This window comes from Solanum verrucosum, unplaced genomic scaffold (genome assembly GCF_900185275.1).
Source record: "Solanum verrucosum unplaced genomic scaffold, falcon-dt-bn FXZP01001154.1, whole genome shotgun sequence".
Classification (NCBI taxonomy): domain Eukaryota; kingdom Viridiplantae; phylum Streptophyta; class Magnoliopsida; order Solanales; family Solanaceae; genus Solanum; species Solanum verrucosum.
Genome location: NW_026019752.1, coordinates 118,645 through 140,273, shown reverse-complemented (window position 1 = coordinate 140,273; position 21,629 = coordinate 118,645). Strand labels below are relative to the sequence as shown.

General features: G+C 36.6%; 1 protein-coding gene across 1 annotated transcript; it reads left to right on the top strand.

Annotated features, from left to right (window-relative positions):
* The first annotated feature begins 407 nt into the window (after positions 1-407).
* On the top strand, positions 408-4,928 carry LOC125808000 (uncharacterized). Its single transcript, XM_049487802.1, has 5 exons — positions 408-2,165; positions 2,256-2,506; positions 2,614-3,793; positions 3,977-4,338; positions 4,454-4,928. The coding sequence occupies exons 1-5, from the start codon at positions 408-410 to the stop codon at positions 4,926-4,928; spliced, it is 4,026 nt and encodes a 1,341-aa protein (XP_049343759.1).
* Positions 4,929-21,629: the final 16,701 nt, after the last annotated feature.

Here is a 21,629-nt window from a genome sequence, read left to right as displayed (position 1 = left end):
GGACATAATATCGAAAGGGGGGAAAATCAGAATGATAATACTACAGGACAACTATTTGAGGCAAGTAATTTATCTATGGGGAAAAACAGCAAAGGGGAAGGAGATAAGGATGCAAGAAACGGACCAGATTTAATTGAGGATGAGGAGGAACACCTGCAACATAGAAAAGAAATGGAGGAGGATGAAGATTTGGAGTATAACATTCAACAAATTAGTAAAGCTGGCGATTTATCACCAAGGCATACTAATAGTTTGAAAAATGGGGCAAGGAAAGGCAAACAAACAATACATTTACAGGTTAAAACAAGGACTAGCAGGGAGAAGGCATCTATCAGTTATCAATGATTGAAAAAATTATCTTTTGGAATATTAGGTCGGTTAATACTCAAAAATCTTTTGAGAGATTAATGGATCTAAATAAAAGAAATCATTATGCATTCATTGCTTTGATGGAACCTTTTCAAGATCCATCAGAGATAGATCAATATAAGAGAAAGCTGGGTTTTGATAATGCTGGAGTAAATTGTTCCAGAAAAAATTGGTATTTCTGGAGGGCGGAGTGGGAAGGAAACATCATTCTGGATACTGTGCAACAAGTTACCATAAAATTCAGAATAAACAACAGGCATTACATTATTTCAGTAGTATATGCTAGATGCAATACAATGGAAAGACTGGAACTTTGGGATGAGCTGGAGGGTATTGTTAATAGGGAACTTTTTCCTTGGGTTATTGGGGGTGATTTCAATGTTATTTTGAATGAGGAGGAGAAATTGGGAGGACTGCCTTTTACCCAGAATGAGGCCATTGATTTTGCATCATTCATCAGTTCATGTGCTTTGACAGAAGTACAAACTATAGGAAGCAAATACACTTGGTGGAATGGGAGGATTGAAGTGGAGTGTATTTTTAAAAGACTTGACAGGATCTTGGTTAATCAAGATTTTTTGGAGGAGTTTCCATCTTCAGAGGTGCATCACTTGATTCGACAAGGATCTGACCATGCACCCCTACATTTGATATGCAAATCAGCTGAGGAAATCATGGTCAAGCCTTTTCGTTTCCTCAATTTTTGGAGAAAACACAAAAATTTTAAAAAGATTGTGGCAGAGAATTGGATAGTGGAGTTTGCTGGGAATCCTTTTATAGAATTTCATGCAAAGATGAAAAAGGTCAAAAAGGCGCTGACTGGATGGAGTAAAGAAGCTTTTGGTAATATATTTCAACAAATTGCCACCATGGAGGATGTCATTAAAGTTAAGGAGGATCAATTGGAGATACAACCTTCTGCAAGCAATAGAGCAGATCTGAATAAAGTGGAGACGGAACTGAAGAAATTCTTAAGGCTTGAAGAGGAATTCTGGAGGCAAAAGGCGGGTATGAAATGGTTTACAGAAGGTGATATGAACACGAAGTTCTTCCATTCTTATGTGAAGGGGAGAAGGAAGAGGTTACATATTGCTGAAATTGTAACAGAGCATGGAATTACATTAACATCCAATGATCAAATTGGGCAAGCAGCATTGGAATTTTTTGGGGAGCAATTTCAAGAAAATGATTATGTGGATGACTATGCAATGTTAGATCATATTCCAAGATGTATTACAAATGAGGAAAATGATGCCATGTGTAGTCTGCCTACGAATGAAGAGGTTAAAAAGGTGGTGTTTAAGTTGAAGGGTAGTAGTGCATGCGGTCCGGATGGATTCACAGGGCATTTTTATCAAGATTGTTGGGAGATAATAGGGGAGGACAGTACTAAAATGGTGAAAGCATTTTTCTGCGGACAAGAGTTGACAAGATTCATTACACACACAAATTTGGTGTTGTTGCCTAAGAAGGAGACAGTGAAGCATTTTTCTGATCTAAGACCCATAAGTCTTAGTACTTTTATGAACAAAATTCTTTCCAGGTTGATTCATGAGAGAATGGTAATGGTTTTGCCTAAACTTATTTCCCCTACTCAGTCAGGTTTTGTAAGGGGAAGAAGTATTACAGAAAATGTTCTGCTGGCACAGGAGATAATCAGGGATATAAATAGAAGAGCCAAAAATGTTAACGTGGTGGTTAAGCTGGATATGGCCAAGGCATACGATAGGGTTTCATGGATTTTTCTCACTAAGGTATTACGGAAATTTGGTTTCTCAGAAATTATGATTGATATGGTTTGGAGGATTATATCCAATAATTGGTACTCAATACTAATTAATGGTAGGACTCATGGATTTTTTCATTCGACCAGAGGTTTAAAATAGGGTGATCCTTTATCCCCAACCCTCTTTATTATAGCTGCAGAAGTTCTAGCCAGGGCCCTGAATAGCCTGCATAAGGATGATAATTTTAAAGGATATGGAATGCCTAAGTGGAGTCCAGAAATCAATCATTTGTCATATGCAGATGACACAATTTTATTCTGTTCTGGAGATAGAGTTTCAGTGATAAAGATGATGAAGATTCTGAAGGATTATGAAGCAATATCAGGACAAATGATTAACAAATCAAAGAGGTTTTTCTATTTACATGATAAAACACCTTTGATTGTAGCTATTAGAATGAGAAGACTCACAGGGATTCGGCAGGGTAATTTCCCTTTCATATATTTGGGATTTCCAGTTTTCTATGGAGAAATAACTCTTGTTATTATGAGGAGCTTATTAGGAAAATAGCCAAAAGGATCTTTGCTTGGCATAACAGATTCTTGTCCTTTGGTGGTAAACAAATTCTTGTGAATTCTGTCCTTCAGTCTTTACCAATTTATATGTTGTCTGCTATGAATCCCCCAAAGAGAGTAATGGAACAAATACATCAAATTTTTGCCAAATTCTTTTGGGGAAAGTCGGGAGGGGTAAAGGGAAAGCATTGGGTGGCCTGGAGGGAGCTTTGTTTCCCAAAGGAGGAAGGAGGTATTGGATTTAGATCACTTCATGACATCAATAAAGCTTTATTTGCTAAGTTATGGTGGAACTTCACAGTGTCCACCAACTCGCTATGGGCTGGTTATTTGTGGAATAAATATTGCAAGAAATTGCATCCAATCATGGTGAATAGTACGGGTGCCTCACACATATGGAGGAAAATGGTCACCATTAGAGAAAAGGTGGAGCATGACATTTGGTGGCAAATAAAAGCTGGAAATTCAAGTTTCTGGTTTGATAATTGGACCAGAAAAGGGGCCTTGTACTACACTGAAGGAAATATGGCACAAGATGAGAAAATAGAAGTCAAAGATTTTACAACAAATGGGGTATGGAATGAACACAAGTTGAAAGAAGTCATATCTGAAGAGATGGTGCTGCATATAACAAAGAACATTAGACCTCCCATTAGTGAAGCTATAACTGACAAGGCCTGGTGGACTCAAAGTATGAAAGGAGAGTTCACTGTGAAATCAGCTTTTCACAATTTGAGAGGGAAGAAGGCAGAAAATGAGTGGAGTAATTACATGTGGGTAAATGGGCTACCATACAAGATTAGTTTCTTTTTATGGAGAGTTTGGGGAAAAAGAATAGCCACTGATGATAATCTAAAGAGAATGAGGATGCAAGTGGTGTCTAAATGTTACTGCTGTGAAAGAGGGGAAATGGAGACTATGTCTCATTTATTACTAACAGCTACCATAGCCCAAAAGCTATGGAAGCAGTTTTCTTCATGTGTAGGTATCAATATAAATGGATTGACTCTAAAGCAACTCATTTATAGGTGGTGGGAGCTCAAAATGTCAAATAAGCTGGATCAAATACTAAAGGCCATTCCAGCTATCATCATGTGGGAGTTGTGGAAAAGGAGAAATGCAGTAAGACATGGGAAAAAGATATCTTATAATTGTATGTATTATCAATGCCAGTTGACTGTACATCAATTAATAAGGACCAAATTTCCATGGATTAAAGGAATATCACACAAGTGGACAGAAATGGTGGAGACTCTGCTGAGGTATAAACCCACAATACAGTATAAGTTTGTTAGATAGTTGCAGCCTAGAGATGGATGGATTACTTGCAACACTGATGGAGCAAGTAAAGGGAATCCAGGCCAAAGTACTTATGGTTTTTGTCTAAGGGATAGCAAAGGAGACCTCATATATGCAGAGGCCCAGAATTTGGGGATAACTACTAACATGGAAGCAGAGGCAAAGGCATTGTGGGAAGCATTACAGTATTGTATTAGAAGTCAGCTAAACAATATTCAGTTGGAGACGGATTCTCTAGTACTAAAAAATATGATCTACAGAAATTGGAGGATACCGTGGGAGCTAGCAGAAATAATGGACGACATACATGACATGCTTGGAAAAATCACTGTTAATGTACAACATATTTTCAGAGAAAAAGCAACCCAGTTAGCAGATTTTATAGCAAACTCAGCAATCAATACAGAAGGAAAGCAAATATTCCTTAACTTTCAACAATTACCAAGTAGAGGAAGAAAGCTTTTAAATATTGATAAACTACAGGTCCCTTCATTTAGAATCAAGACAAGGAGAATTAGCAACACTAACTACAATGGACAACATGATTAGATGCAGATTCGACATTACATGGTTCCACAACCATGATATATATAAGGCAAAATGGATCGATGACAGGAAAGTTGAGAGTAAGGAAGCCAAATCTGAAGTGGGAGTGAGCATCCGTCAAGGAGATCGTACCATTGAAGCTCGGGAGCATCTTCTCCTATACGGCTTCAGCTACATGAAAAAATGGAACAGAAGGAGTGGAAAGGAGGACAGAACTGGGGAACTAAATCAAGACTTACATGGATTTGACAAATTGGGAAGCAAGGCACATACTCTCTATAAATTTCAGCTTGAACTCCAGATTCCTATCCGGACAGTACACCTGCAAGGAGAACGGAATCAAATGGGAAAAAGAGAAATGACATTGAAACAAAAATGGGTGCATTACCTTTTCGAGCTGGTTACCACATAGCATACGAAATGGACGGAGTATATTTATCACTCATAGTAGAAGAAACATGAAGCAACAGCTCAAAGAGGCAAGGAAGAACATTAACAGAGCCAAGAGCAAGAGAGGCGGAAGGAAGAAGAGAGAGGAGGAGCTGAAATTCCTTTTAGGAAACCCTTAAGAATAGGAAATTGGTTTATTCTCCTAGTTGGTCACTTTTGGGCCGACTAGGAATTTTCATTGTATATAGCCCTTTTTGAATAATCTAAAATATGGACTTAGTGTCCGAATTTGAATTAAAAAAAAAAAAGATTTAGCGAATGTGGGTTAAGATAATTGTTGGGTCTTGCTTGCTGATAGTTTAATCATAGTTTAATTGTGATTTCATTTAGTGGTCGTGAATGAATTTAATGAATTTGTATTTGCAAATACAAGTTTATTTATTTGTTTTTCGCTTGCTCGAGAGAGAGGTCGTGTAACTAAGACCACTAGATTAGTGGCCAATGTGAGTGGGTCGACATGAGGTTCAGCTCGAGAGAGTGAACCTTAGTCCCATGTCCACACACTCAGCTCGAGAGAGTGAGTGGGTTAAGGCGTAAGCTGGTCTTCATGCGGCAAGTGGGTGTCTGAGAGGAACGCATTTGAAACGTGGTAAGTTGGTCGAGAGAGCTTATCCCCCTTAAAGCTTAGCCTAGTCACAATTACTCTATGAATCTTCTATTGAAAGTATGTACCGAATAATCTAGCTTAACCCATATTCTCGTAACATCCCAAGGATCCCCTCTCATTACTTAGAAACCCATGTTGATTTTGTTGTTTTTACCTTACTTGTGACAAAATTCACTCATTGTTAATTGACACTATTGTGTCCCCCTCTAATTTACAATGATTTTACTCATTAATGTCTTTAGCTATGACTAGTTAGAACGAAATTTTATTTTTCTATAAATTTTCAAAACCACGCTCTTGGGACGATCCCAACCCTTGGTGGGGTTACTAAACTATTGTACGATCATAGACACTTGCATCGAAAGTTGTGTCTTTATTACGCAAACATCAGATAACAACAAGAAAAAAAGAGGTGAATAGAAAGGTTGACTAGATAGAAGATACATGCGCCTAGTCATCCACATCATTAGTACAAAATAGAAGTAGCATTATACACATGTATAAACCTCCATCAAATTGAATAGAGCTACTACAAGGTTTATTTAATATATGCCTACAGTAATTCGTCAGTCATAGCCCAGTTAAGGAAGAAAATAAATTGATCATATGCTAGTTGTTCTTATTTGCTATATTGCATGGGAAAAGAGTCAGAGCACGCTCACTTGTTATGAAAAAAGCAAATCTATTAGTATGGCCAAACCTAACTTGTTAAGCCAAAGCAGCTAACTCTAAGCCATTATGTATAATGATATAACTTTATAGGTACCTGGCATTCACATGTTATTCGAGTTCATGTTTTATGGTGCGCTCAAGCGTCACTATTTATTTTCTATTTCGACCTTCAAAGGGCACCATGCATAGAGTGTGATATAACACAAGATATTAATGAAGGCAAAGTTGACCTCGACCTCCTACTCTAAAATACGAACTACTGAGGATTTTCTCTTTCTATCTTAACTGAAGTATTTATATTGACCCAGATGGAAGCCAAGTCCCAATAGCTGAACACCTATAAGAATTCTTAGGAGATTGAAGAGAGTAGATGGGGAAATGAATTTTATGTGCTTTGAGGTGAATAAGGAACGCAAGCAAAACTATTGCACCCGTGACTTAATGCTTAGGACAGTGTGTTTGCCCTTATTATGGTAGAGTGGTTCTATAGGATATCTCGTAGTTTCCAAAGATGGTTTGTTATATAATTATACATGCTGCATGTTCTATAACTTATCTATTTGTATGTCATTTTCCCTTTGTGGATTACCTTCTCAAAGGTTACCTAATGTCATAGAATGCTTGCATGTAAGTGTTATATGCTTCGGAGCACCCTTGTTTATTGCTATATGTTTTTGTAGGACCTTTTCCCTATATGTTATTTATTACACTGGTTACTTTTCTCATGTCACTGGTCCATATTTTGCGGTACTGCAGGCTAATTGATCAGATGACCATTTCTATATATTTTGCATCCCTCGTAGCCTACTTGCTTAAACATTACAGGCCTTATAGGTTTTCTGGCCATGTCTCACGTGCTCACTTGCTCATATTTCATATATGTACTCATTGACATGTTAGTCCAGCTATCCAGACGATATAACATGCTTTCTCAGTGTGATTTGTGTTCCGTAGTTCATATTCTTTTATGTCTACATGTCTTATAGTCTACTTGCTTGCATATTATATATTTTGTATCTTTAGAACTCATGCATCATGTGCTCATGTACTCCATTACCTACATACATTCCTTATAGCTCATTCGCTCACACACTACCCTATAGTTTATATGCGAGCGTACACCACATATTTCTATAACTTAATGCTCGTATATTATGCGCTCCCTTTTGTGCTAGTCTACCTATGTGTTATGCTCAGTGTGACTTATTTATCTGTATTCTATGTCACTCTATGCTTATTGACTTGAGTTTTGAAAATTTTGGTGAAATATTTCCTTGTATCATGATGTAGTGATGATTTTGACCAGAAAAGGTTGGGTATATATGTAAATTTTGTCACAACCATAGATAAATAACTTAGCATAATGCCTTATTCGAAGGTGTGGCATAAAACTTTAGAGTTTATATTAACAGCTATGCGTTCTTAGAAGACTCACCTCGGGAAAGCGTCATGAGAGAAAAGAGAAGGGAAGTAGAGCCTCGATAGGTTAGGCCTATGATTTTATGTGTCCGTTCCATATACAAAAAATTTGGGAGATACTATAGTTATTCTTGATTGTTAAGACCCGGAAGCTAAGCTCAAATGGTGTAACCTTCATTGAAGTATTGTGGAAGGATTATAATATAACATAAGATACTTGGTAATAGAAGATGGTAAAGATCCTAAATACCCCTCCTCATTCTAAACATTAACATAAGGATCTGAGATCATATGGTCCCCTAATATGATCATAAATCCTACTAGCATTTGTTAATTTGATATGTCATTTTCATGTCATGTGTTTAGGTATATTAAAGTCCTTATTTATATGAGTTCTACTTGTGTATCTTCAGTGAATTACATGGTCAAGAAAGTTTAATTTGTCGTATTATTATTTTATGAACTACTATTGAGACGTCATGCTAGACTTTTCTATACGTGTTTTAGGTTAGTCTATGGATTTTGGATGGTCCTATTTACAATGGGAACTCTCGCAAATCTCTATATGAAATTTCAAGATTAATCGAACTATCAGGTGCACCTATCATTCAAGGACGAATGATCACAAGGGGGGAGGATGTAACACCCCATATACTACGTGTTCTAGTTCTATTTACATGACGCTTATAATTTACCTTGTGGTATAGTTATGGACTCTGTTTCCTATACAACTAGTGACAATAGAATAGGTTTAAAGCGATCTGTCAGTAGATTTTGATGTGACCCGATTAAGTTGACGTCGATTGAAGTAGATACACATGAGATCATTAGGTGGTATTTGTGTCTAAAGTTTAAAGTGACATAGTGTATATAAGTTTTAAGTAAGGTTAAAGGTATTAAAGTCTAGAAATGGAATAAAATATTGAGGTGCCTGCTTAATAACTACACTAAGCTAGTAGGTGACAAGTAGGTGCATCACCTACTTTGACTTATTGACCAGCCCAAAGGACCAAGTAGGTGCATCACCTACTAAAAATATGGATAGCCAGGTCCAATGTTCTTAAGTCCAAAAAGGCCCAAGTGAAAAGTCCAAGTAGGTGGATCACCTATTTGACAAATTATGTCCCAAAATGAGTGAGAAAGTCGGCCAAAGCAGGTAACTTTAAAAGGGATTGATATCAGCTTTTTCCAACCATTCTTACTTTGACAAAAAAATCAGATTTCTAGAGCTTTCTCTCTCCTCCCTCTTAGCTTCATACAACAGCCAATAAATACTATTAGGGTTCTTGAATATTAGGGAGTTCAAGCTATTGGAAGGTATAATTTAAGACAAGATAAGGAGGACAACCTTTACCTTGAAGAATCCAAGTCTTAGAAAGTGGTAATTTTGTCCAGCAAGGTAAGCTATTGCAATATTCTCTCTCTTGTGCTTGAGTTAATTAGGACACTTGGTATGTGTTAGTGAGTTGGAAATTGTTCCTTTTACATGGTGTAATATTGGGGAGGATGTTACGGTGATTAGTGCACGTTGGGACAACCATGGAGGGGAGTCCTCTTTAAATTCAGTTATGAGCTTGTTTGAGCACTTTAAAAGTAATGTTAGCTCTTCAAGTGCTGGTGATTAGAAACCATAATTCATATTTATTTTGTTACATTATTATGTTTAAGGATTATTTTATGTATTATATGATAAGGGATGTGACTGGATGTGCCGGGAAGTTATGGAGACCTTAAAGGACTTAAATATTGCAAGGAGTTTTGGGGAGGACCTGATACGAAGGTTGTACAGTATACAGATGTGATTAAAGGGAAAGGGAAGGAATGAAAACATTGGCTAGATAAGTTGCATGCTTACTGCTTGGTTACTATTTTGGTGAGATCAAATAGCTCAAATTAATTGATGAGCTACTAATACTAGTCTTGTAACTTATTTTATTGTAGATCATTAATTTGAACGGTAGGAGCTTAAGTAAAAAAAATTGAATTGTATAGCAAGGTATGTAAGGCTATTCGATTTCCTATTTCCTTGACATGAATCCAACACTTGTATTACAAAGTAAGCTTTCTAAGAGCCCTCGGTAGTGAATGGTCCATAGTTGTAGATCCTACTCCCTAGAGCATTAAAGTGATTACTCTAATAGGAGTTTATTACTAAATCTACATGCTAACTCTACCAAGTATTATCATGCAAGGTTTACACATGGTACATATCGTCAAAGTGCTAACCCTTGGCACGTATTCCTCTTATATAAATTAAAATGATCCTAGATTACACATGGTACATATGCTTATATGTTGGATATGCAATCTGCCCATATCTTGTCATCTTGCTTCAATTGTCTATTCCATCATATATGTCATCTTTTCACATGTTCATATATTCCCTTTATTGGTCATTACTCCTGTTGTGTTAGACTGTAATGTTACCTCACAAGATCCCTACTTGCTCTATTGTACATTTTATATGTACTTACTTGGAATATGTATCCGTCCTTAAGTTGAATCTGCCCACATTCTACCTTGGTTCCACGTTCATGTATACCTTGTATTTGATATTAGTTAGTGAGTATTTACCATATAGAGTGTTAATCTCTTGGCTGAATGTTAAATGTCTTCACATGATATGTGCTTCAATTTGAGATGTCAAAATGCTTATTGAGTCACATCAGTTCCTAAGTATTACATTGGTCTCGCATTTCTTCGAATGTCATTGTTATTATCGTAAGTCCATACTCATATGTCTTCTACTACTGGTCCTAATTCCAAATCTCAACAATGATTATGACCACCAAAACGACAATCTCAAAAGAGTTATGATCATCAAAAGAACAATCTACAATGATTTATAAACATCAAAACAACAATCTCAAAGATTCAACAAATTAAGTGAAGCAAACTGTATAATTATGGGTGGCAGCCTAGGGGAAAATGCCTAGCATGGGTCGATTCGAATTGGTATAGAAGGGTGGCAACTCAGGGGTGAAAGCTTAGCATGGGCCGATCCCAATTGGTATAGAAGGGTTGCAGCTCAGGGGCGAAAGCCTAGCTTGGGCCAATCCCAATTTATGGAATTATGAGGACAACATCATTGGGGTTAGAATGTCTAGCATGGGTCATCCTCTTCTACCACTGATCAGCTGGTCATTTGTATCATATTTCTTATAATGATTATAACGCACAGAAAAGTAAAGAAAAGAATGCAAAATATATGATTCCACTAGTATATAAGCAAAGGTGGTCGCAAATCCTTAACTATTTGTATTTGGTTTCACTTGAGCTTTCATTTTACATATGGTTGTATTATGCCTTACATATTCAGTACATTCTTTCGTACTGACGTCCTTTATAGGGGACACTGCGTTCCATATTCCAGGTATATGTACACAACTAGTAGATCTCCACAATAGAAGCACATGATACTCAATGGTTGTTGGTGAGCTCCAGGTTGATTCGGTGCATTGCCGAGTCCTTACTATACGTATTTTCATAGTGGTACAGTCATGGATTCAAGTTGAGGCTTTGTAGACATTGTAAAGCTATCATCTGTAGTCATAGTTTCTCTTGGCACATGTGTGGGTTCTACTAGTCGACATGTGGTATATATAAAGCTTCTGATTAGTAAATCTATATGCATAGTAGTTTACTTTCTCATTATAGGTCACTTGTAAAGCATGTGTTCATATGGTACTTGATAACAACAAGGTTAAAGGAGATCACAATTAGAGAATTGAATATTAGAATGCGGAAGCACAAAGAAAAGAAACAAAAAAAACTAACTAAAGATATGGGAAATTCGAAGGAAAGATCCACGAATTTCCAAGGATTAGATGTTCTAAGGCCTTGAAAAGATCCAAGTAACAATGTATAGATTTATGGAAGAAATCTAACGCCTTTACTTGAGAAAACGAATCAAAACGATAGATTCGGATCTTGACCGCTTTATGAGTAACTAAAGACAATAATTAGTAGGTTTAACACATAAGAAGCCCCTTGAACTTGCACGCTTTTTTCGTTTAGACACCTTAGAAAGGCCTTTTTCCTATTAAACACCTAATGTATATTCAAAGTGTGTCTATTAGACACACATTGCTGATCTGGCATAGTGAATGTAGTGCACTCATTAAAAGCGCGTGAGAGGTCTCTAATATCTCTCTTCATCCCTATTTTTTCTCCTCTTAACGCTTCTCCTCCATTGCCCCCAACACTGTCATAATCACCTCTCATTCACCTCTTGAAAATGTCCTCTTCCTTCACTTTCTTTGTTAAATCCAGTAAAAAATAAGTTAAATTAAAATGGTATAATTAAAGCAACATTAATCCCCATGGTTGAATTTTTTTAAAAAGTACATGATTAAGCAAAACCCATGAACAAAGTTGCAAAAAATAACTAAATACGGAGTTGTACTATTTGATTTCTTGGTAATTTCAAGTTTTGATCATATTTGTTAATGATAAAATAGAGAGGAAGAAGAAGAGAAGATGTTGTTAGTGGTAGAATTATGGAAACAATCGATAACTTTTGGGGGAAAGAAAGGATTGAGCTATGCAAGTTAGTGAATATTGTTTGGGAGGAAAGGGGGGGAGAGATTATGAAATATTTATATAATAAAAATAAAAAGAACAAATAGAGAGTTCATAAAAGTATTAATGGTGGAATTTAAGTTGGCAGTAGGGAGGGGCTTCAAAGAAGATGATGCGGAGAGGGTTGCTGTGGGTTTGACAAAAAAAAATTGTAAAAGATATTTTTATTAATTTGCCACATGTCGCATTATGATTCACTCTTTATTCATGTTATATGCGTTTGAAAGACACACAATTGCATTTTTCGGGCAATTCCCATGAAGTGTCTTCAAGATTACTCCTATAGGCAGGCCTATTAGGAAGTTAAGACCCAGACACAAAGTCTATTTGGTGCTCAATCCCTCTCAAAGGTGGTAATCCCTTTGGAGTGTCATCAGGAAAAACATCTTCAAAATTCTGCAAAAGAGAAGAAACACTATTTGGCAAAAAAGGAGTTAGTTGTTCAAAATTAATCAATACTTCTTTGTAAGTAAGTAATATTATGGGCAGCCCCTTTCTCCTAGCATTCAAACACTCTTTGGCTTTTATATAAAGGCCCTCATTTTTCTTTTCCTTAGCCTCTTTCCTCTCACCAAAACATTTTATTTTTTTACTCACACCCTCTTTTACCTCTTTACTTAGATCGCTGCCCTCTCTCTCTTTCTCTCGGCCATCTCTCTTTTTTACTATCTCTTCGGCTTTTTCTTTTCCCTCAAGCTCACTTTTTACCTCTCCCTTTTGTTTTCCCATTGTTTCCCTCAATCGTTTTTGAGCTTCAAACACTTGAGAAGGAGATAATGGTGCAAGAGTATACTTCTTACCATTATGCAGAAGACTATACCTATTCTTTCTCCCATGATGAGTAGTATCCCTATCATACTGCCAAGGTCGACCAAGTAAAACATGACATGCTTGCATTGGAACTACATCACAAAGAATTTCATCTTCATACCTACCAACATTGAATGAAATCATGCATTGTTTGTTTACTTTTACTTCTCCACAATCATTCAACCATTGGAGCCTATATGGGGTAGAGCGCTTCATGCATGCAATTCCTAGTTTATCCACCAAGTATGAACTCACAACATTTGCACAACTTCCCCCATCAATAATCATAGAATAAGTCTTCCCTTTTATCCCACACCTAGTATGAAACAAATTCTCTCTCTGCCCTTCATCAACACTACCCAAATTGATAGTCATAATTCTCCTAACCACCCTAATTATACCATCATTAGGAAGTTCCAAATCATCTTCCTCACTTACACCTTCTCCCTCTTCTTCTTCCCCCTCACTTTTTTCACTCTCATATTCTCCATTCTCTCTAAGTATGATGTTTCTTCTACTTGGACATTCATGCATCATATGCCCACTTCCATGACATTTGTGACATTGAATAGAACTTGAAGGTTTAGAAGATTTAGGATTAAAGGTTTTACCTCCCTCCTCAACTTTACCTTTACCTCTATTGTCTTGAGGTTTGGAAGGAGCTTTCCCCTCTTGAGTTGACCATGGCTTCTTAGAGATAGTGTTTGGTCGACTTCTCCATGAGTTATTTTGCTGCTTTTTCTTAATTTGTTTTTCAACTTTTATAGACAAATCAACTAACTCATCTAAAGTTACTTATTGTTGTATCTCTACTACATTAGCTATTTCTGTATTTAAACCATTTTAATATCTAAACATGGAGCCTTGCTTCAAGTGTTGAAGGTGAGACTGTAGATATCTTTGGAAGTATCCAATAAATCGCTTCCTCATTACCCTCTTCATCTCTGCCCACGTAGCAATAAGTGGTAGCTCCTCTTGCAATCTGTCCCTAGCAAGCTTTTTCCACCAAAGAAGCAGCATAATCAGAAAACTCAACAACATCAAGTTTAACTTTCTTACCCTCAGAGTAGGTATGGCAATCAAAGATGGCTTCAACTCGTCTCTCCCAATCATGGTACAAGTCTGGATCCCTTGTCCCCTTGAAAGATGGCATCTTCATCTTTATACTATTTATATTATCATCTTCTACTCTACCTCTTTGTCCCCTCCTATCTCTTCTTTCTAGATTAAATTCAACATCAAAATCATCATTATCATATTCAGGATTTACAAAAGGGATATGGGGTACATTCCTTCTAACTTGGGGTCTAACATTATTTGGCGGTACAACATCATTCTCCCCTTCTAATTGCAGTTATGGTGTCATTCTGCTCGATAATCATATCCCTCATCTCTTGAAATTGAAGGGTCCATCCCTCAAATTGTTGGTGCATAGCTTGAAGGGTTAAGTCGTTCCTTCATTTGACCTCGGCTTCTCAACGAGCCCTTTCCTCATCACCACCTGAATTAGACATCTTAAAAAAAGAATAAATGATCAAGTATCACACTTTTAATATGGCTTTTACCCTCTTTTAAACTCGCCCACACTTGCCTTATTCCACTCAAAATAACCTTTGAACGAGAATACTTTGTAGATTTATAATTAAACCAAAACGTGTATCAAGTTCGTAGTAATAAACTATGGAATCTTGGGGTACAAAAAGAAAGTAAAGAACTAGTCCTAGAACAAGTAGGATTTAGTTGAAACAGAACACGAATAAAAAGGAACTTATTTTAGAATTATAAGAACAAGAAAAAAAATTCCTCTTATTCTTAAAGATCTAGAATCCCCTCTTCTTGCTACCTTCTTGCTTGGAAAGAAATAAATGCAAAACTTGGAGATCAAGTAATAAGATTTCTTGAATAGCAAGTAATAAGCTTTCTTGGATATCAAGTAATCAAATTTCATGAAGGACAAGTAATCAGATTTCTTAGAGAGCAAGTTATAACTTTTTTTTTCTGTTCACGCTACTGTAATTTTTATTTATTTTTTGCTCTAATATAAGAAGAAATCCTAAGATTTATCAAGAACGGAATCTTGATAGAACCACTCTGATACCACTTGATAACAACAAGGTTAAACGAGATCACAAATAGAGAATTAAATAGAGCTGATCTGTGATGCTCCTGGGAATAAATCGGGCCTAGAAGGCCTCTGAAAACTCAGTCCATGTGACCGGTGGAGACCCAGCTAGCCTGGTCGCTAAGTATGTACGCCACAACTGCCTGGCGGGACCGTCTAGCTGGTAAGCGGTGAAGTCTGCTCCTCTCAACTCCACTAAACCCAAAGTCTGTAGCCGCTTGCGGCAAGTAAGTAGAAACTCGTGGGCATCCTCACCCACAGCCCCAGAAAACCTCGGCGGTGATAGTCTAAGGAACACCCCGAGCATCTTCTGCTCCCGAAGTGGCATAACGCCCTCCAAATCGTCATGCTGAACAACCAGTGCCGCTGGTGCAGGCTGGCCCTGCGGTACTGGAACGGGTGGAGCTGGGGCCTGCTGCATATCCCCAATGGCAGCTAGTATCTGTACGAGCATCGCCTGTATACCTGGAGCTGCCACAGGCTCGGGCGATGGCTGGGCTGGTCCCGGGCCCATCGGTTGCTGCTGGTGGCTCTATCACCGGCTCCGGAGTTTGCTCTCGATCCTGGGCTGGTGCTGTAGCTCTGGCACGACCTCGAGGTCGGCCTCTACCACGCGTGCGAGACATCCCCTTAAAAGAGTGGAACAAGTAAGATTTTTAGAAACCGATAAGACACACAATGCACGACAGTGATACAAAAGCGACACGTTCCTAAAGACATCCTGTAGCCTCCCGAAGATAAGTAACGGACGTCTCCGTACCGATTTGCAGGACTCTACTATATGTTAGTTTTGTACAAGTGAGACCGACGAACCTGGGGCTCTGATACCAATTTGTCAAGACCCAATTTCTCAGGTCATAATGGCGCCTACTAAATGACCTACAGTAGGAGCTGGGGCTCAGACTATCAGACTCAAGTCTGCTATATCAGTCTACAAGGAGCTGACCGTCCGAAACGACGTTGGAAAAAGTTCTACTGCCCAACGACATCCGAAACCTCGCAAGTCTATGGCAACACTAGTCTAAGCCTAGACTAAGGTCAAACATACTTCAAATCAATAGTATCATCTATACCACAGGGTATGGATGTTCAATAATATCAAGAGTCATGCTTTCATAATCCAACAATTTCTCGAAATAAGGTCTAAGGCAGGAATTATAGAAATTTAGCATGCTCGACACCCGAACCCCTCCATACTCAAGAAAATCAATAAACAATTGCCTAAACATGCTCAATGTCATGAGGGGAAAGCCATAGCCTACCTAAAAGTCGATCACGCGTGCTCCAACTCACGGTACCAGAGCTTTTCCCCTCCGAACGGTCTCCAAATGCTTCCCCACTATCATAAGGTTAATCACCTAGTCATTACGAATATGTTGACACTAAAATTATATTTTTCGGAGACGGACCCAAAATTGGGTCTAAAACGGGATTGTGGGACCCACAATTGGAATCCCGAAAATGAATCCGTGAAAAAAACGTCCCAAATACCTTACTAAACTAATACCCCAAAATTTTGCACAAAAAGATGCCTAGAACATAGCAAATCAGCCCCAACAATTAAAATCATTAATAAGTCTTACGACTTGGCAACCCCTTGATCACCAAATTATGGAAAAAACGAGACCCTTCCAATCCAAACAGAATATACCACGACGATCCTTGCGAAAAACTCTACAAGTTAGACTCAAGAATGACTCAAAACGGACCTAAGATGATCAAGATCTAACCTTTCAAAGTTCAACAAATATTCATTCCAAAAATCACTCTAGCAGTAGCTAAATTCAATTCCTTACCTCAAACGAAGCCTCCCCTCACGTTTCTGAGCTCACCTCTAGATTCTCCACGAAATTCTCTTGTAATTAGCCTTTTGAGTCACCTAATTTGAGCTTAAAATGGAGGAGATATCTATGTTTGAAGATGAGGAAAAAAAATGGACGAAAATTGTCCTTAAGTCTGGAAATTTCCAGATTTCAACACGCTGCCACGTTAGAATTCAACAACTCTTCAAACTTAAATTTCGATGTTCCGGACTCGTTCGGAGTCGGAAAAACACAAACCATATATGGAATCTGATTGAAAATGATATTTCGGACTCAACGGTGATGTCGAAATTTCCATTGGAGATCGCTTCGATGAAAAGTGGGTCCCACACCCAGTATCGTTTTTAGCCAGATTCCACAACGAGTATCTAAAGCCTCGGGAAGCGAACAAAGGGTCGTTCTAGACCAAAATCGATATTCCAAAGCTAACCTAGCTGTCAGAATTTTCATCTGAGCACGTCTTCCAAGAAGGTTGACCAAAGTCAACTATAGACCAAATTGCAAGGGCAAAAACGTCAAATGGCCCTAAACTCGTACCGATTGCCTCGATACTCGTGTTGATCATGCTACTAGCCAAATTTGGCCATTCCGGAGCTAATGGAATTGTCAAAATTTTATTCTAAGGTCTTTTACCTGAATTTATGACCGAAGTCAACTTTTCAAGTTATAAAATCTCCAAAATAGGAAAACGGGCCTAAAACCCAAACGAACGACCAGGCGACCGAACAGTCAGTGCCAGCAAGTCATAAATGACTTGGGCTCGCTACAGGAACGCTCTAAACGATGGAATGAATGCTTTAATTTTAAAATGACATGGAGGGTCATTACAAATACTTTTGTCCAAAGATAATAATAAAGAAATTAACAAATTAGGTTCTAATAATTCCACCAAAAAGAATTATTACAAGCAATCTTCCTTTCTGGATATGCAATATGAAGAAAATGAATTTCTATCTCATACTTCACACTCTGGAAGTGAAATTGCGGAATGGAATATTGATGGACTCGCGGAACATCAAATATATAATAAAATTACATGAAAAGGGTATGGCCATTACGACATATAAAATGAAAAATTTATCTTATAAACAAGCTGCTACTTTAGTTACTGTCGGATTTACTGGAACATTAAAAAATTGGTGGGACAACTACCTCACCGAAGATAATAGGCAAAAGGTAGTAAATACCACTACTATTATCCCTCTAATTAAAACTGAGTCGTGAGGGCAAACTATAGAAAATCAAATTTTAGAAGATGCCACTGCCAGCTTAATCTACATCATAGCTAAACACTTTATAGGTGAACCTCAATTCTTTCAAGATAGAAATTTAGAAATATTATCTAATCTATCTTGTCCAAAGTTAGATGATTTTAGGTGGTATAAAGATGTTTTCACGAACAAAGTTATGATTCGAAAAGACTGCAATCATGACTATTGAAAAGAAAATTTTATTAGTGGTTTACCAATACTATTTGCTGAAAAGGTTAGGATAAAATTAAAAGATAGGTTCGAAGGAAAAATTCCTTATAATGAACTAACTTATGGTGACCTCATAAGTTTTATAAATATTACTTGATTAGAATTATGTACAGATATGAAACTTAAAAATCAACTAACAAAGGATAGTAAAATATCACAAAATGAACTAGGAAAATTTTGCCAAGACTTTGGTTATATTAAACTATCTGCCCCCATCAAAAGAGGCTTCTAAAAGAATTAAAAGGAACCATAAGAATGACCAGAAATCAGAAAGACTCCGTCATTATATAAAGAGGTTCAAAAAATCTAACCATAGGAACAATAAATTAAAAACAAACAATACTGACAGGTGTTGGGGCTGTGGAAAAATAGGACATCAAGCCAAAGATTGCCCAACCACTTATAAAAAGAAAGACAAAATTAATATGTTAGAATTAGAAGAAGAAGTCAAGAATAAATTATATTCTATTCTAGAAGAAAATGAAAATAACTCCTCCTCCGATGAAAATCTTAGCGATGACGATCAGCTAAATATAGCCTATAGTTCTGATAATAGTGAGTCATCAGACCCTTGTGAATGCGGCAGTGCAATTTGCACCTGCAAAAATCATTCCATAAATGTCATAACTAGTAGTAATAAAGACACATTCTTTGATATGATAGATCATATTGAAGACCTTGATTTTAAGAAAAAATACTTAATTGCCTTAAGAGATTTAATTCTTGATAAACAATCTGATAATAAAACTATTAAACCCTTTGATATGGTAAGTGTTTTAAATAAATTTAAACAACCAATTAAATCTGAAACAACTTTACAAAGTATTCAGACATAATTATTACAAATAAAAAATGAGATAAATGATATTAAGCAGAGACTTAACACCCTAGAAATTGAGAAAATTACTAATGAAATATTAAATGAACTACCCCCTAATCAAGAACCAGAAATATATAAATCTGAACCTAGAGAAACATCAAAAGAAGTAGAGTCTCTCGAAGAACCTCTATCTAAATTAGGAATTAATGCAATTACGGTCGTAAGCCCACAAAACTACCAAGTACCTATCACATTAGTTATAAATAAAAATTATGTCATTCATAAAAATGCATTATTTGATACAGGCACAGATCAAAATTGCATTATTGAGGAATTAATTCCTAATAAGTATCTAGATAAAGAAATTATTCGATTATTCTCCGCAACAGGAAAAAAACTTAAAATTAATTATAAAATCTGAAAGGCACACATATGCAATGATGGAATTGGTTTCATAAATGATTTTATGAAAACCAAGGACATTAATGAAGAAATAATATTAGGTATTCCTTTCATCACCCAAATAAAGCCTTATATGACCCAAGTAGATGGCATCCATACCAGTGTGCTAGGAAAGAATCTTCTATTCCCCTACCTGAACAGTATGTCAAAAGGTGAGAGTAATTTCATAAAGGATAAAAATATCTTTAAAATAAATTCACTTTCACACCAAGAAAATTATAGAAGAAAAATTACTAAATCTTCTCCTCCTACTAGAGTTTCCTTAGCCTCCTTTATTATAGCACTAGGAGTTACCCAATTTCAAAATAATTTAAATAATGACTGCAACGCAGCTCAATATATTTTTCATTAAAATTATATATTTTTTAGATGGAAAATTTTATTATTCAGCTTTGGTTTTCAAATAAAGGGAGGAAATCTCCCCAAAATTTTAACAAAAGGATTTTTCAGGGAAATAATGAGACCAGGAATAAGACCTTTAAGGCCCTCATTTCTGACGTTCGAACCAGAAGAAAAAATGAAAAGATCTTTCTATGAAGAAGATCAAACAAAATCACAAGATATATACATGTATTCCCTTCTACCAAAATGTACTATACCTTCACAATGTATAACCAACTCAACCAAGCTACAACCACTTCATTTAGTTTTTCGAGAAGATTCATCCTCTTCGATCAATAAAAATATTTCAATTCAAATAAAAGATAGTTACAAGATAAAAATAGTAGAGATATACCCACAAACGAATCTCGCTGCCACTTCTCAAAAGAAAAAGGAAAGAATTACTCCAAATAAAAAATAATTTGAGTTAATAGTGTCACAGGTACTGCCAATTATGGCACTTGATAAGAAATGTGAAAATTATGAAATTGAGGACTTACTAAAGCCCTGCTACACTAATCAAAATTATGTGGAGACAAAAGATGCCCTCAAGACCCGGAGGTATTATGAGTTTATCTTAACGGACACCAATTCAGTAGAAATTGAGCATATATTTGAAGAAAATAATCCAGATAGTATACAATATTCAAAGTTCACAATCAAAAGAATTTTGATCCCCTTTTAATGGTTTGTAGATCATCTACATACCCCTATTCACTTATCAAAAGCTCATCGACCCCAAACATATAATTGGTATGATTATAAAGCAGCTTGGTATAACTTTATTTTTGTTACACCCAATACCCGCACTTGATTTATAAAATATTCAGAAGAAATGAAGAATGCAGTAATTCCCCGATGATTTTACGAATGGTGGAGTCAATTCAGAGGAAATAAACAGGTATTATCGACTCAACATCAAATGCAGTTTGAGAAATTTCAGGTAGAAAGGAATATATCTACCTTATCAGAAAATATTAAATTATGCAAGTTCTTTATTGCCAAAAGGATCTCTTATATTATTAGTTGGTCCTTCGACATTCATGAATTTGAGAGGTTTAAATATTTAAGCAAAACAGTTAAAATTAAAGGATGGGCGCCAGCTGTCCGCAGCGATAAGTTAATTTCAAGTTCATCACCCCAGAGGAATTCCAACAACTTCAAAGAAAAATTAAAAAGTAGGCTCAAAGAAGCCTTATTAAGCCTCAACACTGATACAAAATCAAAATTTGAATTATTAGATATTGCTGGCTCACATAACGAGTCTAGCAACGGAGATATGTTAGATCTACAAGGAATAGCACAAACATACCTCCTTAATTAAAAGGAAATGCCAGCACACTTGGATATAAACAAAGGAGATTTCAAGAAAGGTAGTATCAACAAGTGAATCCCACATTCAAAGTCATGCCATACAAATCAATAGTACAAAAATAACAAGTTTCAAGGCCATTTTTCCAGCATAGGAAAATTGCAAGCCCATGT

What these genes read in the sequence shown, in the direction of transcription:
- LOC125808000 (XM_049487802.1), top strand. Translation starts at nt 408, where the DNA reads ATGGATCTAAATAAAAGAAATCATTATGCATTCATTGCTTTGATGGAA. An exon ending in CAGAAATTATGATTGATATG is followed by an intron (nt 2,166 to 2,255) that starts GTTTGGAGGATT and finishes GGTTTAAAATAG; the next exon opens with GGTGATCCTTTATCCCCAAC. An exon ending in TTCAGAGAAAAAGCAACCCA is followed by an intron (nt 4,339 to 4,453) that starts GTTAGCAGATTT and finishes GATAAACTACAG; the next exon opens with GTCCCTTCATTTAGAATCAA.